The following is a 26,349-nucleotide window of genomic DNA, read 5'->3' as shown; positions in this document are numbered from 1 at the left end:
CAATGCAGCTACAGAGGGGTGGTAAAACCATGCAAGGGCCAGTAATAAATGAACCAGAGGACACAGGTCCTCTGCACTCTGAGGGGTCACCAACAGCCAGGAGAAACAAAGGAGGTGGCACTGAGGCATTCCAGAAGAAAAGGCACCTGCATGCAAATATTGGCAAGAAATATTGGTGACAAGAGAGACACATAGGGCAACACAGACAGGGCCAGCAGCTGGAAGTATCTGTGGGCTTTTAACTGAAAAGAAGTAAAGTGGGGATTATTCTGGGACATTCTCTTCAGCTACAGTGACTGAAAGCCCAACTTCCTCCCTGGATTATTTTGTGGATTAAGAGAGCATTAGACAAGAGCATTTCCTTGAAGCTCAAGCTTTAGGAGCAGAGCAGTGGAGGGATGTCTCAGGGACACACCCCTCTGGACATCTTCACTGGGGCCCTGCCTTCCCCAGGAGGCAGTGTTAGGTGCCTTGAAGAGGAGGGTGTTATGTCCCTCGGCCGGGGGGGAGGGGAGGGATGGAGATGGCCGTTTTAAACCAGCTTGGATGCTGGACATATCCCTCAAAGGCTGTATTCTAAGCCCCAGAGCCAACAGAGGAGCTGAGAAGGGGACAGAGCCTGGCATCGAGGTGGGCAGGAACCCGCTGGCTGTGATTCCAAGCCAAGGAGCTGTGCCAGGAGAAGTGTGCAGTACCTGCAGCCCCCAGTCGATCTCCTCCATGTCCAGCTGGTAGCTGGGGCATGAAGCCGCCCCGGCCAGCGCCACCTCGTAGGTGGGGCCCCCCTCCACGTGGCAGAGCGCCGTGACACGGGCGACGATGTTGGCGTGGCCAAAGAAGCTGAAGGTGACCAGCTCGCTCTGGCCCGGCGGCAGCACACCCCACAGTGGCTGGACATTGAAAACCTGGAGGGAGGGGAGGAGAGATGGAGGTGCTGAGTGTGGAAATGCATGCAGAAGAGCAGCTGTGGCTTGGAGTAAAGTACAGTCAGCTCTGGAGGGGCCTACTCCCCAAACACAGCCAGAATCACCCAGTTCTCATCCTGTGTCCATGCCACTGACCAGTAGAGGGACCATGGGGAAAGTCTTCTCCCATCATCACTTATCAATTTGTATCACTACATTAAAGTAAACTGGAGTGTTTCCCGGCAGCAAGAAATTCTCTCTGCTGCAGAACTTGCCTTTAGAAACACTTCTCGCTGCCTTCAGAAAAACAGGAGACTCGGAGGCGGGAGCCCCGTGGAGCTGGGGGAAGGACTCTAGCCCAGCTCATCTGACTTCTGAGGCTTTTCCCTCTCTCTCTGATCTACGTGCTGCTTTCTCAAGCTGCTACAGCAAAAGTTCCTACCAAACTTTCCTGTCAACCACCTGATGAGGTAAATGGGAGCAATGCCTTCCACAGGTGCTGCACAGGGAATGTCCTGGGGCAGCCCTACAAGATGTCCCACATGGCCTGTCCAGTGACCAGCTGCTTCAGCAGAGCTTTGTGATGGGCTTGGAGGGATGCGAGGCCCCTCTGTGGGCTATGCTGAGGGCCACCAGTGGGAGTGGGGGCTACACAACCGCTTTCCACATTGGAAACATGGAAGTGAGACAGATTCCCACTTACCTCCTGTATTCCCAAGTTGAGGTGCTCCACTGCTGTGAATTGACTCAATCCCCTCATCCTCACCAGCTTCTGAGGCTCCACAGCAGTGGATGACAGCTCCTGGAAAACAAGCACCACAGGCTGCAGTGAGCAGCTGGCTGGTCTGAGCAAGATCACTCCGCTGCAGGCTCCACCACCTCACCACACCAGGAGCGGCTGAGAAGGGACCTGGGCACAAATCAAGTGTGAAAATGTCCATGCCAGCAGTCGAGTGTGGGTCCAAGCCCACCTACAGATGAGACCTGGGTTCCATCTACACTTCCTACATCAAACTTGCACAAGGGAACTGGGTGCCCCCAGCACTCAGGCAGGGAGGGCTGGAACTACACAATTTCTGAAGGTCTCTTCCAAGCCAAACCATTCCAGGATTCTAGGATGACCACTTGAATTTCCCTGGTTTACTTGTGCATACATGACAACAACCAGGAAATAAAGATGATTTTACGCTTCTATCTGAAAACATTCAGCCACACTATTCATTGCATCTATAGGGCTTTGTTTCTCCTGATTCAGAACGGTGTTGTGTGTGAGCAGGTACAACCCCTCTCCTTAAACTTAATGCCAACATTGACACTTTGAGAAACTGTTCTGCTTCCTTTCGTCGTATTTCCCCATGAGCAGCCTCTGTTCCACATGATGCAGAACAAGGACCCACTTTCCACTCCAGAGTGCTGATGTTCACCAGGCAAGTTGGCAGAGCAAAGGCCTTTTTCCTTGCTTGGAGGAAGAGACAGTCACTTTGCAAGGTCTTGCTCTATAAAAGACAGCTCTGGGGCTGTCACTGCAATAGCAGCTGTCGGGTGAAGGCAGAGGTGTGAGCGCTCGAGCTGGCTTGGGAAGCGGGTACATGGAGATCAGGGCTCCTCACAGCTTGACACACGAAGGAAGCTGGAAGTCTTCTCATCATGATGCAGATAAAGACCTCATTTGACATTGTAAAGAAAATAAGCCAAAAAAATCCCAAACTCAGCATAGGTCTGCAGGATCTGAGTGAGCTTCTCCAAGCAAAACTATCCTCTTTCTCCCTCCCCACACACCTCATGTCCAGCCACTGGCCCTGCTGCCCAGCCCACTCTCAGGGCACAGGACAGCAGGGCAGCAAAAAGGGAGGTCGGCACGAGCGTGATTTTTTGGTGGCAAGCTGGGGAGGCAATGCAAGTGGTAGATGTGCAAGAAAATCTACCTCTGCTTCCAGGGAGTCCTCTGCATTTGCTGGCTGCTGGGCAGGATTCTCCCGAGCAGGATCCTGCATTGCTTCCGGGGCTTCGGTTGGCTCCTCCACACCTTCAGTCTTGGAGTGTCTCCTTGGAAACACTTGCTCCTTCTTTGATGACTGGGGTTTGAATGTAGGTGGTGACGGGAGGAACCTGGAAAATAACATAACTATGATCATGGCCCTGTAGCGGGAGAGAGGGATGCCTGAAAGAGCAGCTCCTCATCGGGATGTGGCCCCTGGCTGGGTGCTGGTGTGGTGAGCTCAGTAACAGCCACTGCCAAAGCAGACTGGAGCAGGTCCATGCTCAGCACAGCCCAGGGATGATGCTGGGCTTGCAGATGGTAACTGCTTGCAGTGAGGAACTACAGAGAACAGAGATGAAGACCTCATGGGGAGGCAAAAAGCACAGCAGGAAAGGAAAAGAGAGAAACTGCAAAAAAGTGTGACTGAAGCACAAAGGGGCAGATCTGGCCAGTGATGAGCCAGCACAGCCCCCCTGGCACCCGTCTGAAAGCATCAACCCTTCCTCGTCCCCCTCAAGGCCAACGCCAGAAGCTCTGCAGCTCTCCCAGGTGTTTATGTGGAGTGTTTCCCCAACGTTGTTGGGAGGGTTAGGGGGAAGTTATTATTTTCCAACACTCCCAGGTAACTCAGGTCACATTCCCTGCTTTAAATCACAGCAGGTGCTCTGCTTGTGTTTCTAATGCCATGCTGGGGACACACTCAAGCCGTGCCTGCCTGACACCGTGCCAGGCTGCAAGTGTTCCCCACACAGTCAAACACAACTCTCCTCAGAGCTATTGAGGTCATTCCCTTTGAGCTAGATCCCAATTCCCTAACGGAAGCTGTTTCTGGATGAGCTCCGTTCTTGGTAACAGCAGCACTTCAGTGCCCAGTGGTTAACTTGGCTTGGTTTCTGGGGCATTATGGAAAAACCATTTGCTGCTGTCATGAAAAGTGCCCAGCCCAGACTTCTGCACTCTGCAGAGAGGTCACAGCAGGAGGAACTGCCAGAAATGTATTTATAGATGTGCCCCAATATGAGTGCAGGATTGCTCTTGGGCTTGGGAAGCACAGCCCAGCCCTGGACGGCCCTGCTTCCAGGGGTGTTCAGACGTGTGCTCCCCCCAACAGATGCAGCTGTTCCTAAAGCTGCAGACCCTGCTGATCTCTGTCAAACACCAAAGAGCTGCTCTGGGAAGGTGAGTGTGGTTTAACAGGTGTTAAAGGTGGTCTTTGCCTCAGCCACAGAGAAAGCAGCTTTACTTCCCAGGGGAAACTACTATGGGGCATACAGCAAAGCAGCAGTAAGAGATTGGAACAACAGCACCATGTTCTGTGTAGGTGCTTTGTAGGAAAGCACCACAAATCAGGTTGGCAAGGAGGGAAAAGAGGTCACATAGATCCACTTGTCCAAGTGCCTAAGCATGGCTTTGTAGCTCCAGAAATAAATCAGGACTCCAGGTTACAGGCTACGTGAAAAGTGTTGGGAATGTCTTACAAGCCTAGTTTGGCTGGAGGACATTGTTTCCAGTCTGGTGTCAAACTGGTGGAGATCACCTATTCCCTGAACTGCCAGCCTGATCATGGCTGGCCAGTGTTATTTCCACAAGGAAAATTCAAGAACACTTTGTCAAATCCCAGGCAAACAGCTTTGGTCTTTGCAAAGTACAAACAGGACACCAGGAAGAAGAGCTTTAAGCAGAGGGCAAAGGTGCACCTACCTTATGGTGTTCACCTGGCTGTCTGTCTGGAATGACCAGTGGTACAGGGCAGGAAGCGGGCTGCAGTTGGTCATCTCCATGTACAGCACTTGTTTAGTGTCATTCATGACACAGCCGAAGTCCAGGGCCTTGGCCTGGAGACGGAGATTTGGGAAGTGGACTTCTCCCCGAACAGCGATGTGCTCCTCATGAGGATGCTCCATGAAGGACACCCTGAGAGCCCTCTCTGCTACCCGGCTGTTCAAATCGTTCTCATAAGCTGGGTTAAACTGGATGCAGAAATGAAGTTCCTCCCCTACATCCAGCACCATGGGCTGCAAGGAGATGAAGAACATTAATCACCTTTGTGATCATGTCCCAGTCTGACAGCAGGAAACAGTAAATGTTCAAAGTGTGACCCCAGCCTGGGCTTCTCAGTTCACCCTCATTTCTTTACAGTGGGGGTCTGACTGCAGGCACCACGCTCTGGCCCGAGATCCTGTCAGGCTCACGTTTCTGTGCTCAGCAGCAATACAAGGGGATGGCTGCTGGAGAGCTGGGATGCTTTCCAGGAGACATCTTTACTGCATGGCTTGCCCCGATCTGCTTTCCTGCTCCCTTCTCCTCGTGTCTTAGAGCCAGCATGGATGTTACCAATTCAGGTAAGATTTTGCTTCTTTCAGCAGCTCTGCTGATGCAGCTCAGGCCAATCCACTGCTGACACTACAGAATAAACTTCTCAACTCGAGGACCTCTCAACAGACCTCTCAACACCACATCCCTCCTCTTCAAACCCCACAGAATGAGCCCACAGATGCCCACCTTGGAGTCTGCAGGGAGGGGCTGCTGGTTCACATCACAGATTAGGAACGGCTGCTCCAAGTCCAGTACAATGCTGAGTGGAAGGGAGCAGATGTTTTTTAAAGACAGAGGCTTGTACTGCAGCATCAGGACATCACTGGGTTTCTACAGAAACAGGAGACAAGGGAAAACAACCTCAAGTAGCCATAGACCTCCTTCCCCTTCTGATGCATTTCACATTTTTCAACTCCAGAAGTGCATACACCTCTATTTACTTCCAGCCAATTTAACAGTTATATCTTTAAATGCCAAGATGCAATCCAGAAACTTACCTTCTCCACACGGAAAGTGATTGCTCTGGAAGACATTTGCACAACAGGGCAAATGAACTCGCAGGTGACATTCACTTGCATTATCTTTTTCTTTGCTTTCTCTTTCCCCACCAAAGCGTGACACAGCAGCCGCTCCTTCACCTCCTGCATGCAAGAGTCACTTGTCACCCAGTGGGTGCTGGCAGGCCAAACACCCCACATTGGCTTGCCACCCACCCATGGGCCCTATTCCTGTCACTTATTATTAGTGACTGTAATTAGTCTCTGCTCTCCTCAACAGCCCTCTTTTCTTTCTGTGCTGCCACCTATTTCTTCTAAATATCTGTGCCCAGTGGTCCTAGAGCCAGGGAATGCACACCAGGGTTAGCTGGCATTTTCTCTGCAGAGTTGCTCTTCCCCTGGGAAGAAAGGCACAGAGAGGAGAACACCCCAAGACTCTGTTAAAATCTCCCCTTGAGCTGCTCTCCAAGGGTGCTGCAAAACCTGGCTGCCCTTGGGACACCAGGGTTGGCTGAGAGACTGGGGTGAGCGGTTATGGAAATATTGACAAAAGCCAATTTGTCAATTCTAATAATCCTGGGAACAGTTTCCCACGTGGATGGACATCACACTGATCATTAGAGCTGGCACACTGAGTTTTCCCCCTCTAGGACTCAGGGCTAGACCAGCCCTCTGCCCATGTTTGTCTTCAGAGGAAAAGGAAAGCTGCTCCCAGATGCTCCCACCCTTCACAGAGCTTTTGTTTTGCTCCTTGCTTCCCTCAGAAAAATCACTTGACACTAGTTTAATTTACTTCCTGCCTGGGCTTCTAGTCTAAGTGTAATTTATTTTCTCTTCCTTTCTGCCCCAACACATAACACTGGTAATCTCCTGTTTGCTCCGAAGGAGCAGTATTTCCTTCAGCCTGGATTTTGGGCTCAGCACGGGGTTTTGGTAGCTATGGAAACACAAAAAAGCCGTAGCAACTGATGGTGGCCAGCAAGGAAAGCAACTGGTGCTGCCATGGAAACTTGTGGCCTTAAAACAGTTTCTTGAAGTCACTTGCTCCTTTTCCCAGGCAAATGTCAAGGGGCTGCAGAAGAAGCCCCTGTGGAGGGGATCTGATAGGGAAGGCTCAGCCTTTGGCAGGGACCTCACCTGAGCAGTGCTGGAGCAGCCTTCGAGCACCATCTCCACAGTCTGGCCTGGCCTCAGGTCTATCTGCAGTGGTCGCAGCTTAAACACGGGGCTGCCAGCTCTGGGGGTCTGTGAAGCATTTTTACTCTTGGTGCCACCGAGGGCGGGGGGACGAGTATTCCGCCAAAAGATGCGGAAACCTTCTGTGGTCCAGTACAGCCGATGGATGCGTCGTCCTTTGTTCGTCATTTTGAACTGGTAACAGCAGGGAGTGAAGCTAGAGGAGAAGCAGAGGTGGAAGATGTCAAGGGAGCTGCTATTTCCCTGTGATCACTCAGCTTCAGCACCCTGATGGCATTCCCTGACTGCACACTCTGCAATAAAACCTCCGCCCAAAAGGCTGCCCAAGCTCAAAGCTTCAGCCACAGTCAGGTCTTCCAGCTTTTCCATTTCTGTGGCTTTCCAGGATATCTGATGACTCTCAGATGACATGTTTCTAAAGGGAAACAGACCTGGGACCTTGAGTATTGAAGAAGATCCAGCCTGAAAGACTGTGGAAAAATTGTTCCTTGCTGAACCCACAGGAGAAGTGGAAGCTGAGAGTCTCCTACCTGAAGTGGGGCTTAAAGTTGAGCGCTGGAGCGAAAGGTTTGTCAGTGACAATTGTGGTGCCGGTGCCCACAGCCTGGACAGGGATGGTGTCCATATAGCTGTTCTCAATGAACACCTTCACCTTGTCCTGGAATTTCTCTGTGTCATCCAGGTTTGCTGTGACAATCAGAGACACCTCAGACTTAGGGGGAACCACTCCTTTACTGGGTTCAATCCTCCAGCGTGAGCGTTTGCCAGCCTGTAGGACAAGCCAAACACGAACTTAGGATAGAAACCATGGACCTGCTCTGCTGTGAGGTGCAGGAAACAGGAGAACTGCTAAAAACGGGCTCAGGATTGAGCTTTAAAACAAATTTATTAACCAAAACTAAATTAAAATACAATAAGAGACCACTTGCAGCTATTTGCCTCACACAAGACAAAGGGGTGCAGTGCTGCAAGCTCGAGCCAGGGCAGAACAGATCACAGGCTCACTTACAGCCTTGGGCAACACATTTTATCCCCCAGTCTCTGCCTCCCGGCCGCCCCTTTCCCCACCCAACCAGAGCATCACGATGGGCTCGCTGTTGTCTAGAGTCCATTTGTTGGCTTGTTGTCCTCTGGCTGTTGTCTGGGGTCTTCTGACTGGACCGGGGAACATCCAGTAAAGAGTCCTTCATTTCCACCCTTATGTAGATAAGGGTTGAGGCCCTTCTTTTATGATTATCTTATGGGGGCTCTGGAACATTCCCCTGTTCTCCATTTTGTACCACTATCTCTAATGATTTTATTAACAGTGAACACATTAACTAATAACTTTTAACCTTGATAAGTTGCAACAATTTAATCTGATCAACGTACAACTGTTCAACTGCAGAAACATTCAACAACCTAATTAACAACCCTCTTTACTCAATAATTACCAACTTTATTTCAACAACTAATCAACAACTTTGTGAAAGCCAACTTTCTTAACTCTAATCATAACAAGCACTAAGAGAGGATAAAAATCATAAAGGCTGTAATTTCCCTAAGTCTAAGATATGGAGTCTGGCAACAGCAACTCTCCAAGAGCTTATACAACCTGTATTTTACCTTCCTTTAACAGACTCACGTCATTAGCCCAGTTTTGCTCAACCTGAGGGATGCTCCTCCTCAGGAGAAGGTTATTCCCCCTCCAGTCTCTCTTTGGAGTGCTTGCCAAGGGAAGCTATTTACTCTCTCCTGGCTTCCTGACAGTGGAGCTGGATCTGCACAAAGGCTCAAGGCCAGAGGAAGCCAGGACTGCTCAAATACCACCCCAGCAGCCACACGGCTGGAGGACACTGCTGAGAGCCTGAAGAATAACTCTGCAAAGCCAGCTGAGCAAAACCCCAACACCAAAGTCTCCTTTCCCAAGGGGCCTTCAGTGCTTCTCAACAGCCCCTGAAGGACCGAAGCCCTCGCTTCCCACTGACCATCAGCTGCAGAGAGGTGCCCCAGTGCCCTCTGCTTTGGAAAAGTCAGCTCTAAATGGTTATAGCAGGGCAGGAAAGCATTAAGCAGAAAAAACCCTGCAAGACGTGCCCTGTTGGCATGGCATGGCCTTCCTAAGCGTTCTCATCCTCTGGTTTCTCATGGACCTCCCTCTGCAGATGGGGCAGGAGAGCTGGAACTGCCCAGGGGAGGCAGCGAAGCCTTTACAGCAGCACAGCTGGACTGACACAGCTCTGCAGGTCAGGGTCTGGTACAAGCATGTCAAACCCATCCTTTCCATGCCAGGCCCACCCAGCCAAGGTGCACCGCTCCCTGCAGGGGTGGAGAGCAGAATTTCACTGTGGAGTCAGGGAAAGCTGCCCTGGAAATCCCCCACTTCAGGGTTATGTTTATCCCCCAAACAGCTGGAAAAGCAGCAAGAGGAAGATTCACCCCCCTCCTCCTTGGCCCAGGAGGCTGAGCTTGGACTCTCAGACAACACCTGATGCTTCATCCACAAACACAAACAAGTCCACAGTGTCAGGGCTGGCTTTAACCAGCTCCAGAAGTTCAACTCACCCAACACGAAGATCAAACATCTTTTCAATGCTGTTTCCAAGCCTCTCCCAGATCCCCACTCCTGCAGGGAGCACACTCCCCTCAGCCCCAAGCCATGCACCCCTCCCGGCTGCACCAGCCCTGCTACAGCTCCAGCCCTGCAGCTCATTCCCCTGTGTGGCCTCCACGAAATAAACAGCCCTTCTCTGCTGGAGGTCTCCTGAGATACTCTGCACTGCTACAGAGCCCACAGGCTCTGCGGGTGCACAACCCTCCCAGGTGCATTTGTGTGCAAGGGCCCTACTGCTTTGACCCAGCAGTGTGTGTGAAACTTGCCTCCCCACGAGCAGTTTGAGGGCAGATCTCACACCCTGGTTTCTGCCATTAATAGAAGTTTGTCACAAAACAAATGCAGATGGAATGGGGAATCCATGAGGAAATCCATGCCCTCTCAGGAGCAAAGGGCCACAGGCTTCTCTTGATCCCAGAGCTCCAAAAACATGACTTGCACAGCTAAATATCTTCCACAAAATAAAGAGAGAACTTGCAAACCTGATCCAGACTAATTTCTGCTCCAACCTCTCTACAAACTATTTCACTGAGGTGTGCCCGAGATCCTGGCTTCTCTTGCTGCACTGGGATGCAGTATCTTGCTTCCACTTACACAGAACAATAGAAAAACATTGCATACAAAAAAACAAGTCAAGGGCTGCTACTAACCAGCCATTTTCACTGGAAAACAGCCCCACAGACACTTACCATCTCTGCCCAGAAGGTTGCAGGAATGTCAGTCTGATTGGAGAGCTGGAGAGATTTGGAACTATCTTGTAAGACTGGGATAGTGCCAAAGTTTATCTTTCTCGGATATACATAGACCACTGGTCCCTGTCCAATGCACTCTAAATGGATTTCCTGTTTCAGGAAGAAGGTAGGAAAGATTAAAAAAGAAGACTAAATGAGGAGAGTTTCAAAAGCTTAGACAGCTCTAAGAGCACTCCTAGACTGGGGATAATTATGGCTGTTTGAAGTTTTCAGTGATCTAGACTGAAACAGAAGGCCTGGAGCAAGTGGGGGGTCTGCAGCAATCCCATCTGAAAGCCACAAGATCCCATTATCAGGGGACAAAGAAATGCTGTTTGCCATGCTTGCTTCTTCACACCTCCTCCCCACTGCTACTTCCTCCTGCCTGCTTCATTCCCTGCTCCATCTTGCCCCAAACCACCTTCCCAACTTTTGCTGCTGCACAGCCATCCTTGAACACTAAGTTCTTCCCAAAGAAAGAAGCCAGTGTGAAACCAGCACAAGTCAGAAGCAAAGCAGGCTCTTCAGAGTAGAGATGAGGCAAGTTAGCTTCCTTCAATTTGTGCTTGTGTGTATTCTTCATATATATGAGTAAAGGGCATTAATTAGTAATTGCATCATTCAAGCAGTATATTTTTTTTTTAAAAAAAAAACAAAGTCTGAACTGACTCAAAAACAGTCTGAAACCCAAAAGGGTTGTTCTTGAAGAGCTGGTGCAGACAGTGGAACAAGGAACATGGATCCCACTGCTAAACTACCTGCTCACACCAGTGGAAAGCAGGACAATTCATTCAGTCTTGCTGGATTTCACTGGTCCCAAATACCCCAACTCTTACACAGGACTTGAATGCATAAAACTCACAACACCAGTAAGATTCACTGGAGGGCTTGGAGTATGATTTAACTACAGAAGAAACCAGCCTCCATGATGTAAAACCTTTAGTGATGTCTGACTTGAGGGAATGCCATTGACAGCTGCCGGAATTACCTTCAGTCAGAAGGAGCAGCATCCAGAAATGCACATCCCTTTGGGAGATGATTGTGTGCAAAGAAGAGTAAAAAACTATGTACCATGGCTGGTACCTCAAGAATAAGGAACTAAAACCCTCCATGATGATGGATCTTTTATCCCTCTGGGAGAAGGGAGGCCCAGGGGGCTGCAGCCTGGCTGATGCTGCCCAAGGCTCCCTGGAAGGAGAAGCTGGAAGGAGCTGTGCCTCACCAGCTGGCTTTGCTTCCAGGTGACAGTGGGGCAGAAGCAGCAAAGGCAGGGCAGAGCCCTTTGGGATGAGCAGAATAGCACCTGGAGGATGCCTGGCCCGGCTTCAGTTAGTGTGCGACAATGGGATCTATCCTCACTGAGGAAAAGGCTTATTAAAAAAAAAAAAAACCACAACCCAAACCCTTCCTCCTACAGTATTCTTAAAAGGGACAAGGAAAGCCCTGTTCAGCAGCATTACAGGCAATGTGACACACAGGAGCAGGAATAAAAGCAGATGGCAACTTTGCCCTGTTACTGCTACGTACACACCCCTACATCCTGCAGCCCCGCTGGCTTTGGTGGTGTGGTAGTGTCACATCTGACTATTTAGGGATGAAGAGCATCCATGCCTGGCAGACAGGGCCTACAGTTTGTAGCCACTGTTGCTGTTATGACATATGCCTGAATCTTCTTTCAGGAGGCTTTAGTCCAGGAATTGCTTGCCTCGTCCATTTCCAAACTTGGTGGAAAAAACAAGCAAAGTGTGTGCTCCAGATGCAAGTTGTGTGGACATTCATATATCTTTGGCTGGGCTTTTGCTGAAGAGATAGGATGGCTATTTCTCAGATCTGAGGGACCTGACTTTTAGACAAGCCCAGCCCTGCACAAAACATCCCTTCAGCGTGGTCTTGTACACAGTGCTTGCTTTAGAAGGATCCAGGAATGCTCCTGTGTGCTCCTGAACAGTTCTGCTGCAGCAGCACTTGTGTTCATCTGACAGCACGGCAGAGTGTGAGACTCAGGGACTGGTCTGGGTTTCAGACTGGGGTTGTTATCCCATCTCCCAGATTTGTAACTGTATGCTGGGTCAGGCACTGAAACTGCCACCTGTGAGGATTCCATCCTTTCTCTTTTCTAGGAATAAGCTGCTGCTTGTGCCACCAATCCCTTCTGTCCTTGTCCATGCCAGCTGTGTATCACGAGCTCCTGGGAGAATCCCTGTTCGCTTTACGCCCCACTGGGATGAGCTGCTCAAAGGCACACATCTCCCCTCGCTCTCACCAGCGGGGATCCTTTGCTCCCAAACACGGCCACTTCAGCAGTGATGCTGCACTCTCCCAGCAACTGGGCCTCGAGTGTAAGTGGGATCTCCACCGAGCTGTGAGCCTCGATGATCCCGGACGGCGCAGAGCTGGAGTACCATGCAGCAGCCTTCTCCTTGTGTTCCTGGAAGGGACAGAATCAAAAGCAACTTCAGAACTGAGGAAACTTTAAACTCCTTAACGTCTACCACAAGAGCAACTCACACACACTTGTAAAAATCCTCAGCAGAAAGCAAAAAGGCAAAAAACAAGGTACAAGTTGTAGGTGCTGAGCATCCCCAGGGGGTCCAAAAGTTGCTGCATCCACAGACACCCACTTCTGTGCTGGCAGCCTCCTTACATCAGAGTTTCACAACCCTCTAAGCTCTCCCACTTGAAAACAAGTCAAAGACTAGAATATAAACATCTTCCTCAAGACGTTAAACTGCTTCCTAAAGTTTGTATTCAGGTTCCTGTTCTCAGCAAACCTTTAAGTTTGAATAGAAACCAGCAAGGTCTTATCCAAACCCTTTTATTCCCCTAATAGCCCTCTCGATAACATTTGAGGGCAGGAGGTAGATGCAAGGCCAAACCTGAGGAAGGACCCCATAGCAGCCAGGAAGGTCGCTGTCATTCAGAAGGGTCAGCTTCTCGTTGTAGGGGACCGTTAGACAGCACCGCCCAAACGTCACGACAGGGTTGAGCACTTGCAGTGGAGGAACGATGCATCTGGGCAAAGAGATGACCCCAAGAGAATTAGAGATACTGAAAGCATTGAGAGCTTTTGCCCTCGAAGAGCTTGGAATGGAGCGTAAGACATTTGTCAAACTGAATAGAGATTTAATACTCCTACAGTGATAAATCACCTTTAACTTCTTTTCACTCAAACCTTTTGTCAAGGAGGGACAAACCCTGAGGCTCCACACTGCAAAAGCTTTCAAATACCCAGGCAGAGCATGTGCCCTGTTCCAGAGCTGTCTTAACAGCTTTGCCCCTTCTTTGCCCAAGGACACTTGCAAGGATTCCTGTAACAGTCCCAGTGAGCCATGAGCTCTGGGGGAGCCTTGCCCACAAGGACCAGTGCCCATCAAGGCTCAAGGAACACAAGACTCCAGTGTCTCAGTAAAAATGACTCCCTCTTCTCCTACAGAGCTGTTGTCCTGCCTGAAAACTGAGCCATCTCTTCCAGCAGTGGAGGGCACAAGCCCTACAGAGTGGGTGATCAACTTCTTCCAATTCGTACAGCTCCCTTGATTCTTCACCCCATGGGTCTCTACACTGACTGTCCCCATTTGCACTTGCTTGACAAAACTGCAGCCCAGGCAATGACTGCATGGCTCTGCCTGGGAGAGGGAACTGCATCCCTCTTGTCATTAAACTGATGCCCACAGCAGCATAGCAGGATGGAGTTTGGCTGCAGCAGGAAAAACTTTTGGCCTCAACTCTGAGAACATTACTCAAAAGAGCCAGAGAGAAGCAGCAAAACCTGAGTTCACCTGCCACATGAAGGACTATATTCCTCTTCATAAGATCTTTTGCCCTCCCCACTCATGCCTCTTTCCCCACTGGCACATACAGTTGAAGTAAACCAGGTCCCAGCTCTGAGCAGGCAGCTCACTGTGTCCCAAACCAATGCTGCAGGGTGGTCACAACCCAGCACCAGTTCACCACTTGTAGGAAGAAGGAGAGGCAACCCTTGGGAAATTTGTTACACCTCAAGCACCAAACCCCAGGCCAACAATTAATGTTATTCCTGCTCCCTTGATAAAAAGACCCAGGGCCATGCCTGGCTGTGAGCAGGGGGGCGTCTCACCACAGGCTGCTTTCCTAGCACTGTTCTCATGTCTAGATGGGCAGATCCAGCTCATTAAGCAACACTTCTCCTTTGGAGCTGCAGCCAGGCAGTGTGCTGGTGCTGCATGCACAAGGAAAGACGAGCAGCTGCAAGAAAAGCGCTGGTACCTGGCTGTGAGGGTCAGCGCCAACACCTTCTCGCCAACACCATCCACGTCCACCACCAGCTCCAGCCTGTACTCTCGGACTGTGTTGGAACACAGAGTGACCTGGTAGAACAGAAAAGAAGGGCAGCAAATATTTTCTCACTCCCAAAACCTCATCACCCATGTGTAGTGTCCTCCCATTCTTGTTCCATGGTACAGAAAGGGAGGATTTTGCCTTAATTCGTCTGCTGGTCCATAAGTAGAGCACAGTCTTTGGGAGTAACAAAAGCCTTCTGGCAATAAAAGATTTGTTAAAGGGACTAATTTTTCACCTGACTACAATGACATAAATGCAGAAGAAATCTGTTGTCTTGAAGAGAATGAGTTCAGCTTTACAGCAGGAAGCTGAGGGCAAAGTGTGGCCCAGCAGGGGCTGGGCAGTTTGGGGCTGCAGAATTTTTTCTGTCCCCACTGGAGATCCCTGCAGTGAATACAACTCATCTGCTCCCCAGGAGAGGAGAAATGCGATGAGGAAGAAAAGCAAACTGCTATATACAATGATATCTCTCTCTTTAACAGCCACTTTCTGTCCTCATCCTTCCTCTGCCCACTTTCAATCAAAGAAATCACTCTCAAAAGCACAAGAATGGCTTCTGTACTTGATCATCTGGTACATGATTTCAGCTTGTGATTTTGGAAACAAAACAGCTCCTTCAGGAATATCCCAAGTGACCCAGCTAACAGAGGCCTCACACCAGTGCAGATCTCTCACTCACATGTGCTCAAAGCTGGCAGGGTTAAAGCCCTCCCACACACCAGTGAAACTTCAGCCCCACCAGCTGGACTCTTCCCATACCTCGATATCCTGGGATCCCAGGGAGCGGATGGTCCCTCTGCAGGGACTTATGTGAAATTCCCTTGGCTTCATAAAACCCTGAGCTCCCTTCCTCCAAGACTGGCGAGTGGTTTTGAATATCTGAAGAGAGCTGCAAATGCTGGCCTCTCCCAAGCCGTCCTCAGGAATACAGAGGTTGAAGGCCATGGGTGCCAGGGAGGTGTTGGACAGGGAGCACCTCAAGGTGCGAGGAAAGCCTAAGAAAATGACACAAATATCCATTTAGGCATCAGTATCCCATGATTCCTGGTGTGAATGTCCTGGTAGGATAAAACTGCTTGAAGTTTAGCTCTTTGTCATCTGAACTACAGCTCATTGAGTAGAAGAGGGAGGAATTAATCCTCAGTTCCCTTTGACACTGATCCCAGATTGCTGCCTTGGAAATGTCCAGTCTTAGAACGCCACAAACTTCTCTCTCTCTGAGAAGGAGGAGCTCTCTCACATGTCCCAAAGCAGCACCAGTTTTTTCTCACTAATGAATGTGCATCCAGACTGATCATTTTCTCTGAAAATTCAATCTGTAAAATTCCCTGCTAACTCCACCAACACTCAAGGTGTAAAAGCAGTGATTTGTCATCGAGGAGAAGCTACAGTTAAAGAAAGGGAGGATGGAATTAGGAACTAGAACATGATGCAAAGCACCCTAATGCAGTTTCTCTGGGCAGGATCCTTAAGGTATCTCCTGATTTGGGGCAACCAGACTGAGCTCATGACAACTCACAGCCCACTCCACTGAAGGCAAACCTGAGCCTTGCTTCGAGATCAGCAATTAGGAACCACCTCACACAACAAACGGGGACATCACACCCACGCTGCTCACTGGCTGTGATTGCTGCCCCCAAAGGTTCACACCAGTTCACTCCGAGACTTGGTTTCCATCATGGAAAGCAAGGGATACAGCCACACCTCGTGGGGATGTCCTGCAGAGCCAGGACACCAGCCCACAACCTGCTCTGCAGGGGATATATGGCTTGGCTGGCCAGCTGTGTGTGGAGGAGACATCTCCCACAGGCTGCTTACCAAGAGTGATTTGAACACAGATAGGGAGGAAAAGCCAACTGCAGGCACAGCCCAGAGCTTCTCCATGCCCATCAACAGTGGCCACTGCCAGCTCCAGCAGTGACTACAACACAGAGGCAAGAGGGACACAAGAAGGACAGACACAGATTTCACAATCCCAAATGCCACCAAGGTCGCTGGATGCAGACAACAGTCAGCAGCACAGTTAAAAGCAACAAAGATAAAACAGCTGCCTTCAGCTGAAGAGGCCTTAGGAATGAAATCAGATTAAGCAGGATGAATCTCCTATCACAGAACCATATTCCTGCCTGGTGCCTTTTATTATTGTGCCACTTATTCAAAAGGAAACTAAGAAGTGGCCAAACAGTGATGCTGACTTTGTATCCCTTTGGTCGTATTTGATCTCACGATGGCAAAATGCTGCCTAAGGCACCAGCAGCCCTGGAGTTAACACCCTGAAGAGGCTGTTTGGAGGAACACGAGTGACGGATGCTCTTACGTTCAAGTGCTCCATTTCAGCAATGCACAAACCTCTCCCACTGTGGTGGGAGCCCAGGGCACACTCACCAAAGGAGACGTCACCGAAGTGGAGGGCAGGCACATCAAAATGGAAAGTCAGTCCCATCACGAAGCCCCTGCAAGGACAAAGGCAGGGAGGCAGTGGCTTTGTTAAAGGGAATTGCAAAGGGTTCGGGTGTCTTTAGCTGCTGTCAGAGCCACCCTGGGTTTCAGATCAACCCAGCATCCTGTTCTCAGCACAGCACCCATGTGGACAGGAGGCAGCCAAAGCAAAGTGGTCAGCAGCTGACAGACTATTTGGGACAAGCCCTCAAGCTGCTGTGGTCATGAGAAGTGAGTTTTACTTCTCCTATTATCACTTTTCTTTTTTTCCCACCTCTACCCTTTGCTGAGTGAGGATTTTATCCTTTGCAACGGCACCAGTCTGTGGGATGACTCCAAGTCCTTGGGACAGTTCCTGCTGCAGAGTTCCTTGTCCCACATCAGGCCTTTCCTGGCTATGCACTCTCTGCACAGGAGGTGGGAGCACAGCTTGTCTCCCACAGCATGGGCATGAGAGGTGAGGTGGGGCTGCTGCTGCCCCTTTGGGATGGATTCTTAACAGAAGTTTTTAAAAACACTGCTGCTGGTGCAGAATCACCCAGACTGGCCCATCTCCAAAGCTCTGGGGGCCTTGATGGGTGTTAAGGTGGGACATCCCAGGCCAGGTACTGCCCAAAGCTGATCCATCCCACTGCCTTCCCTTTGGGAAGGAGTCACTCCAGCTCCTGGGTACCCCACACAGGGCAGCAGGCACTCCCACACTAAAGGGATGCCAGGATCACAGCCAAGACTAAGACCTCAGGGAACACCTTTTTTTTCTGCACCACAAAATGAGGTAAGATGGGAGATGATTACCCAGAGACAGCTGCAGATGTGCCCAGCAAGCTCCCAAAGCACTCCTCACCTGATAGTCAAGGTCACAGGCTTAGGGGATTCAGTCACATGGAACCAGAATTCTTCCTTGAACTCCCCCAGAATGGTGGGACAGAAAGAGATCTGGATGGCCTGGAGCCTGCCTGGTGCCACGATGCCCTCCTGGGGCAGGAAGGCGAAGCAGGAGCTCATGGCTGTGGCTGGAGGGGCAAGCCTGAAGGGAGCCTCAATAGGTCCATTGTTTAACAGGATCGCCTGCAGCAGCAGGAAAGCAACATGGAAATACATGAGGAATCTTCCTTTCTTACAGAAGTCTGAGTTGCTTTTGAATTAAATGATTAACACCTGTAAAAGGCGGAAGATGCCCTGGGCTGCTGCATGGCAGAAGCCAAAAAATACAGCTTTGAAATACAACTTTGTATGCCTTGGGGTTTTTCATGCAAAGTAGTGATAACTTCACATGACCAGAGGCACTCTGGGGTTTTCCCACTGGCACACACAGTCCACTTTGACCTGCAGCACAGAGGAGCTGCTCAGCACCACCAAGTTCATTCACGCCAGGCCCTAAGAGCAATGCTGGGCATCGCAGCATCACCCGTGAAATCAGCACAGAGCTGCTGCTGCTCCAGGTGTGCCCAACCCCACCACGGGCAGGGCACCTTCAGCTTCCATTGCAGCCAACCCATTTACTGCAAGTGCAAGAAACCAGAAGCAAAGATGTACAAAGTTCCTTTGCTTCCTTCCCAGGAATTCCACAGGTCCATAAAGCTCACTGCTGCCTCTGAAGCCACCAGGATCCACTCCAACCCTGCTGCTCACCTCATAGCTGTGGGCTGCTCTGACAAAAACCTCCCCGATGTCCAGTTCCTCAAAGCTGAAGTGGAGCTGGGGCCCAAGGCCTTCCCCTATGAGGAGCAGGGGCAGCCTGGTCTCACGGCCTGGGGAGAGATTTCTATTTCAGTACAGCAATTCCCTCTGCTATCCTGCATTTTCCAGGCTGCCTTAGTGCTAGTCCCTGACTCTGAGCTGCCTGGGACCAGCTCCTGTTGTTCCAGGAGAAGATACGGACCCTTCTCTTCCCTCAGGAGATACGGTCCATCCAGAGAGACCATGCTTTCTTCTACCCCTATATTTGATACTGGAACTTTAGGAAATGCCAGAAATTTTTTTCTTCCTCCTGGGTGCACCTCAGAAGTGTTTTTCCCAAAGGAGGAGGGGCAGACTAAATAAAGGCAGCATTCAGAACAGCTGAGAGGGAAAAAAAAACAAATAGAGGAGATCCCCTGGAAGCTGCAGGGACAGTGGGGATGTGCCAGCACTGCCCTGCTGACCACAGACCCTTCCCAGCAATTACACAGCAGCCCAGCGATCTGGGAGAGTATTTGCACCTCGCCTTCACTGGGGTGAGAGGGCAGGAGAAGGAGCTGTACCTGAGATGTCGCAGTAAACTGCTTGCTCATAGACCCGGGCTGCTTGGGGCTTAAAGAACACATTGATTTCAGCTGAACAATTCGGCCTGATCTCTCCCTCCTAAAGCAGAAGGCGACAGCAAAACATCCATCTTCAAACATCGCATTTCTTGTTTTCAACCATAGCCCTGTAAGCCTTTACTTAGAGCATCAATGACAAGCAAGGAGTAACAGTTATCAACAACACTGATAACAGACTGGAAGCTTTAGTCAGGCTCCTGCTGCCTGCCAGGAGCCCACAGGGCAGAAATGCTTTTTGCAACCAGCTCTCCAGCCTCACCAGAATCCCGATGACTTCTCTCTTGGCACACAAAGCCAGCTGAGGCAGGGATCTGTCAAGTGACCTCATTCAGGGATGAGGAGGAAGAGGAGGAAGAGAAGCAGGAAGGGAGGTTCTCAGCCATCACTTACCTTTGGCTCAAGGGAGAAAATGTCATTGTTGAACAGCATGGGGTCTCCTTGCAGCCTTGCCCTCTCTCTCTGGATGGTGCGGGTGAGAAGAGCAGAGTGTTCTCGGTGAGTGGTGTCCACTCTGCGCTCCTTCAGAAAATCAGATAACTTGTCCTTTTCCTGCCGACACAGCCTGTGATACTGCCTGCAGCCACAGGAGAGACAAGCCCAGCAGGTTGTTTAATCAGCCACGTATTTGCAGAGAGAAGTGGAAGTGCAGAGGCAGCTCCTCAGCAAGGGGCTGACCCCGAGCCATGAGGTCCCAACTGGATCAGAGGATCACTTGTTGTTCACTGGCACAGCACACAGTTTTACTCCACACTTACAATCTCAAGAGAGGTTTCAAAAGCCAGCAGCCCTCAAGAGAACCTCCTGGCTCAAAGCCACTGCCACAACTGTGGGAGAATCCACTACCCATCACAAGTGGCTTTTCTGGACACACAACTGCTTGGGGGAGGAAGATAGAGATGGGATGGTTTACTTACACTAAGCCATTCAAAAGCACCAGTATCTCCTGAAGCCACATAGTTTTACCTTTGGGAGAGGTATGTCACTGAAATGGATCTTTCAAACCTACCTCAGCTTCAGCTGATCCTCCTCTTCCTGAGTATCAAAAGCCTTCCACTGGAAGCGGGCTGTGATACCACTCAGGTTGTGGATGCGCACGGTTGTGTGGTTTGACATTGTGATGTACGTCTTCCCAACTGTCACAGTATCCCTGTCCAGCCTGATGTGGACATCCACAGCTGTTCCATGAAGGCTCGTGTGGGTGTTTTCACCTGGAACAAAGCAAAGGGGAGTCTTTGCTCAGCTGACTGGCTGATGGAAGCACAAGGAACAGAGCAAACCACAGGTGACAGAAGAAAGTGTCACAGCTTTTAGCTGAGTGAACAGTTCCATGGATCAGTACATTTATCACAGCCTGAGAGCTGCATGTGCACAGCATGAGGATGTCCTGGACAACCTGCCAGCATTTCACCCTCTAGAACAGACCCCTACCAAAGGCTTCCTCATTTCCGGAGCTTTCAAACCTTCATTATTTCCAACCAATTAACTCCTGGGATTCATCGGGGCTCAAACTTCAGTACCAAGCTCACCCTTCCTGTTGCAGGTGAGTGTTTCCCAGGCGAGATGCAAACAAAAAGTATCAGACACACTCTCTAGAAATGGCATTTATATGGAGCTCTACAATGATCAAGATGACAAACCACTACAAAATGAACACCACAAAAACTGTCATCATCTCCCTCTTTAAACCCATGGCCACAGCAGTCTTTTTGTTTAGAAAGGGCTCTGCTTTGAGGGATGCAGGGAGTGCTCTGTGCAGTGCTCACCTGTGTCGTAGTGCACTACAAGGGATGCAGAATGGTCACCACTCTGGAGTGGCTGAAATCCCACTGTCACCTGCACGACATCGCCAACGCCCAGAGTTCCCACCTCCGGAGTGACAGAGAAAGGGCTGCAACACAGAGATATCAGGATTCCTGGGGGAGATCTGGAGATGTTATCCCTTTTGCAGTCCAGTTCACTTCTGCTCACTTGTGCAAGCAAGGAGCAAGCCAACCACAGCCAGCAGAAGATGAACAGAACAGACAGGATCAGAAACAGCTACTGACTCTTGCGGGAGGAGATCCAGCCCTCACAAGATCCTGTGGGATAAAATGACCTCATCTCCCCCATGCTCTGCATCCAGCTATCTGCAATGAGGCTCAAGGGTCATTTACATCTTGCATTTCATCAGGCATCAGCTCCCCATATTGACAGAGCTGGGCAAAAGTTATGGCCATGAGGATACCAAGGACCAAGTACTCCTGACATAATTTAGAAACAGCTGACAAGTGAACAAAGCTGGCAATTCTGTCACCAAAGCTCTCAAAGCACCATGCACCTGCACTTTTGGTAAATGCTGTGTGCAAGGAGGCTGCAATCGACTTCAAGTCCTGTGGTGTAATTATCTTCTACAGCCAAATTTTCTTTTGTCCACTGGTGCCTTAACTGCCATTGTTAAATCTTTTGATTTTGGAAGAATTGATCTCATTAGAAGTTACCTCTCACCCCAAGGAAGACAGAAAAATTACTGCTAATTGAATTGCTTCACCTGTCCATTAACGCCTAAGAAACCCAAATATCATTTAATCTTAACATATATTATCTGCTAGTGATGGTGTAACAGCTGAAGTCAAACAGCACTAATTATTCCAGTAAACCCAGTCTGTTAGGTTAAAGCAGCCATTACTCCATCTCTTTGCTGAAAAATTCTGTACAGAATCAGCAGCTCATAAGCTCCATTTGCCTCTGTCACTGCACCCAGGCTCTATTTCTTCTATTTCAATATTTAATTCCTGAAGTTCAGAAACTCTTTAAATCCCTATCAAGCAGGATCCAACATGCTCTGTAGCACTCAATAGAACAGCTGGCAAGTACATTGCAAAAAGATGCCAAAATTTATTGGGTATTTATTTTGGCAGTGACAAAACAAGATCTGGAAACCCCAGAGAAAAACTGTACAGGGATTTACAAGTTCCTGCTTACATATTTGCACAGTCAAAAGCAGCAGCCTGTTTGAATAGCATCTGAGGAGCCTGCTTAAATAGCTTTGGCAGGCTTTGCTGGAAGCTCCTCTCAGACCTTCATGTTTCACAGCAGAAAAGTCAAGTTGCCTTTTGACCTCTGTTTTCCCAGGGAAAAAAAAATCAAAGCCACTCAGCTGCCCCAGGTTAATCAGCAGGTCTGTGCTGCATTCCTGACCTCAGCTCCTACACCAAGACCTCTGGGATCAAGTAACCCACAACTCACCACCAGCCAACTGAACTGGTTTCCTTGCAGATACGGTGTCAAAAATGCACTTCCCTCTCCAGTTCAGCCAACTGGAGAAACAGTGATTGTCTTCTGAGACTGACAGGAACAGCACAGGCTGTCCACAGCACGGCTCACGTTGGGCATCTCATGAGAGGACCACTGGAAAACCACGTGCTTGTGGCCTCCCAGAGAACAGGCCTATTTGGCTGACAGTGCTGAGTAACCATTTCACAAGGTGCTTATGCTCAGGAGGGTGCAGCCAATACCTAACATGTTCCAGCACCCTCCAGGAAATCTGGGACAGAGAAAGCTCAAAGGCTGCATCCTGCTTAAAACATGAGAAGCAACAGCAAACCCCACACGTCCTGCCCGCTTCCAGCCATGGCTGCAGGGCAGCAGCTCCGATGCTCTGGTTCCTTTTGTTGCTCTTTACCAACTCTGTTATCACCCAAACAGAGTTGGGTTTTGTTGTTTTGCACACTGAATGCTGAGCTGCCTCACCTCTGGGTGCTGAGGTGGTAACGAGCTGTCCGGTTACCAAGGTTGTGAACCAGCAGAGTCTTCTCACTGCTGTACTTGACCGGACACTCCGAGAAGTCCAGAAGGTCAGGGAAGTCCAGGACGGCTCGGGCACCAACGGCACAAATTGGAACAATGAACTCTTCCCTTTCAGTGATGCAGAGGAGCTGGTGGAAATAATCCTGCAGGAAAAGAAACTGTCTCAGCACAGGACATTTATCCCCATCTTCAGCATGGGCAAAGAGTATCTCCCAGTTCTAGATCCAGTGCAACTCCACTGAAACCAGCAGAGGTCCTCAAAACCCAGGCCAGATGCCTTGCATTGAATCCAGCCTTGCAGGTTCACTTTCCGATGAAGACACCGATCTCTTGGGACCTCCAGACTCACCTTGTTCTGCCAAGGGGTGAAGAGGATGTGAATAGTAATAGAGAGGCCCGGTGGCACTTTATGGCACATACCACTGGGGCCCACCAGCTGGAAGTAAGGTGAGCTCTCCCAGGTGACCTTCACCTGCTGAGGAACCTGCAGGAAAGACATGGAATGATGGTTTTGCCACTTGTGGAAACAGGTGGACATGCCCTGGTGCCATCCTTAACCAGCTTTCTCTGCTCTCCTCTTCCAGCACAGTGGTAAACCTCCACATCCCAGCACTTACCTTGTCCCTGTTCCTCAGAACCACTGGCATTTCATAGACCTCGCCAGGGGTGTAATTCTGAAACACCACCTCTGGTGGGAAAGGCTGAAGTGAGCGGTGATCTGGGTAAACTGCTGAGAACTGCAGAGGCAAGAGAGAGCAGGGAGAGGTTCAGCTGCTGGGAGGAACATTCGTGAATGAGAATCCTGCACTGATCCCCAGTGAGTACAGACTCTGGGTGAGTACATCTGCCCAGCTCACACTGGGGAAACAGTGGCTCTTCCACCTCTGCCCTGGGCTGCTCAAAAGCTGCTGCACCACACCGAGGAGGCTCAAGCCAAGCAGCTCTTTTGGCACCCTCCTCAAATATCACATCAAACAGCAAGGGCAGGGAAGGGCTACCTTATGATGGGAGGTCTCAGGCTTGTCTTGAGGCTGGACAATCTGGGGCAGATTCAGCTTCTTCTTGCTGACCAGCCTCTTCCTGGTGGTGAGAGACATCTCCTTCTGGAAGGCAGAAGGAGTCAGCTGAAAGGTAAAAAAACCAGCAAGACCCTCAGAAATGCATGTTCATAGAGGCTTTTCTTGTTCACTTGCTACTGATGAATAATTTGTGATCACAGCCACTAGGACAGTTCTGGAAGCCCTGGAAGTTACCTGCTGAAATATTTAACATCAGTAAATTAATGATATAGAGCAGAATGCACATGCTGTAACCACGTGGCTCTGTCCCATTAGCTTCTCTGTGATTTGATGTGACACGTTTGGGGATTTCTGCTCTTTGGGCATTTGTTTCCAGTTTAGTTCCATTGGATTGAGCCAGTGACCTTTGCAGAGAGTGGGGAGGAGTTATCAGAACTCCTCTAACTCCATCCTTGCATGACACTCACAACCCACAGCGTGGAGATGCCACTGCTGAGTGAGTCCGAGGGAGGCAGGAAAGCAGCACTGTGCCAAGACTGAAGTGCACAGGAATGGGTCCAAGTTTCAGTGCTCTCTTTTTAATGAGCACTGTGTGTTTTCTCTGTCTGGCCTCACAGACCCCACCACAGCAGAACACAGAGAGATGTCCTTGACAGAGCCCCAGCACCAGGGCATCTCCAGTCAAGTGAGCTCCAGTCAGCAAAGGGACATTTGTGGATGGGAAGGAGGAATTGCCCTGACTCCACTGCTGGGCTGGATCTGTGCTCCACACAGGAGATGAGAGAGAAGAGCTGTTTTGGAACCTGTTCTAGCTGGGACCACGTCTCTCGAAGCTCCAGGCAGAGTTTGAGCTGCCCTCCCCCTGCGAGGTGCCTAAGGGCAGGTTGGTGAGAGCAGCACAGGTGAGTGTCCAACCTGGCAGAAGGAATTACTGCCACACAGAGGGGATGGAAAGAAGCACACGCTCACAGCTTCAGCTTTACATTGGTAACTCGGCTCCGGTGGCACAGCCAGGCAAGATACTGGACTGCCCCTGAAGCAACACACGGTGTTCCCTCCTGCACCACGACAGCCCCCACCAACAGGAGCACGGCACAAAGAGGTGGGGAGAGGGTCTGCAGCTTCCCAGTGCTGCTGCACAACACAGGGGGCAGGAAGGGGAGGGACACGAGGGGGATTTCCAGCCTTAACACAGCTCAGGCCCAGTCACAGCAGGTACTCACAGGTTTCTCTGCTTCTCTGACCAGCTTTTGAGTACGATGTTCCACCACTCTGCCCTGGGATCCAGAAGCCATTTTGGAGAATGCCTCAGATGGATGATTTGTGCCACCGGCCATGTCCTGGCTCACCTGGAAGGAGCAACAATGGAACTCTGAAAATCCAGAATCCCATTCACGGCAGACCCAAAGGATACAATGGTGTCTCCAGGCTGTGGCATTCTTCAGAAGTGAAGAACATGAGGCCACCCCACCCTGATTCATCATAAGACCATATTTAAGTGTCTGAGTTAAGATTAGAAGTAAAACCCCAAAACAAACAGACCCTGAAACAAAACAGCCTTTTGCTGGGGGTGCAGTCCCACGAGCCACAAAGACTTGTCAGAGCCTGGTGGCACTTATCTCCCACCTTTTCCATCACTTTTGGAACCCCATTTTCTGAAATTATTAACCAAATCTCTGTTAATATCCAAACTGTCCTTTATCACACTTTACAAGATATTTTTTGGTGGGAACAGAAGGAAAGTGAATGTCACTTGGCTGCTTACCTGGCTAAACAACCTCAGCTCCTTCAGATGCTCCTCATAAGACTTGTGAGGAGGCTGATGACATGTAATTCCTCATTACCTTGGTAATTCCCATTTTGAGGATTCAGTTGACAAAGTGCCCAGTCTAACTGCCTGAAATTAGACTCCAACTCACCAAAGGCTGCTTGATGGCTGCAGATGACGTGGAAGATGAGAATTCAGCCAAGGTACTGCAGGTGTGACTGTTAACATCGATGTTACAATCAGTCATTGCTCTATGGTTGGTGGTTTCACAGAGATCAATGGAACTGGGACACAATGGATGGAACCCAGAATGGGGCAGAACCAGGTCTATGTGTGGATGGAACCTGGGCAGTGAGTGGGCAGAGCAGGAGAGGAGACAGCTCAGAGCTTGACACTAGCCAAAGCACACTCGTGTCTGTGCTCCTGGGCTGCTGCTCTGCTGCATTGCTGCTGGAACACCACGACCTTCCCAGTGTGCACCTGCTTATTTAGTA

At 50.0% G+C, this 26,349-nt stretch overlaps 1 protein-coding gene across 1 annotated transcript in view; it reads right to left on the bottom strand.

The window, feature by feature from the left end:
• The window catches only part of LOC116450072 (hydrocephalus-inducing protein homolog), a 34,134-nt gene extending 8,405 nt beyond the window's left edge, over window positions 1–25,729 (bottom strand). Inside the window, exons 1-24 of the mRNA XM_032122115.1 lie at window positions 25,311–25,729; window positions 24,067–24,192; window positions 23,686–23,805; window positions 23,012–23,211; window positions 21,046–21,170; window positions 20,289–20,490; window positions 19,673–19,856; window positions 19,223–19,322; window positions 18,612–18,730; window positions 17,824–18,047; window positions 16,926–16,993; window positions 15,300–15,535; window positions 14,466–14,566; window positions 13,097–13,232; window positions 12,484–12,648; window positions 10,179–10,331; window positions 7,427–7,665; window positions 6,837–7,092; window positions 5,700–5,843; window positions 5,389–5,532; window positions 4,588–4,901; window positions 2,831–3,014; window positions 1,609–1,707; window positions 696–905 (exon numbers count right to left, since the gene is read on the bottom strand). Coding sequence (XP_031978006.1) covers window positions 696–905; window positions 1,609–1,707; window positions 2,831–3,014; window positions 4,588–4,901; window positions 5,389–5,532; window positions 5,700–5,843; window positions 6,837–7,092; window positions 7,427–7,665; window positions 10,179–10,331; window positions 12,484–12,648; window positions 13,097–13,232; window positions 14,466–14,566; window positions 15,300–15,535; window positions 16,926–16,993; window positions 17,824–18,047; window positions 18,612–18,730; window positions 19,223–19,322; window positions 19,673–19,856; window positions 20,289–20,490; window positions 21,046–21,170; window positions 23,012–23,211; window positions 23,686–23,805; window positions 24,067–24,192; window positions 25,311–25,571 — 4,110 coding nt within the window. The 5' untranslated portion in view covers window positions 25,572–25,729. The remainder of the gene's footprint in view (window positions 1–695; window positions 906–1,608; window positions 1,708–2,830; window positions 3,015–4,587; window positions 4,902–5,388; window positions 5,533–5,699; window positions 5,844–6,836; window positions 7,093–7,426; window positions 7,666–10,178; window positions 10,332–12,483; window positions 12,649–13,096; window positions 13,233–14,465; window positions 14,567–15,299; window positions 15,536–16,925; window positions 16,994–17,823; window positions 18,048–18,611; window positions 18,731–19,222; window positions 19,323–19,672; window positions 19,857–20,288; window positions 20,491–21,045; window positions 21,171–23,011; window positions 23,212–23,685; window positions 23,806–24,066; window positions 24,193–25,310) is intronic.
• Window positions 25,730–26,349: the final 620 nt, after the last annotated feature.

Source organism: Corvus moneduloides, chromosome 12, assembly GCF_009650955.1.
Source record: "Corvus moneduloides isolate bCorMon1 chromosome 12, bCorMon1.pri, whole genome shotgun sequence".
Taxonomy (NCBI): domain Eukaryota; kingdom Metazoa; phylum Chordata; class Aves; order Passeriformes; family Corvidae; genus Corvus; species Corvus moneduloides.
Note: the sequence above shows the minus strand (reverse complement) of the source record. Positions and strands in the feature narration are given on the sequence as shown.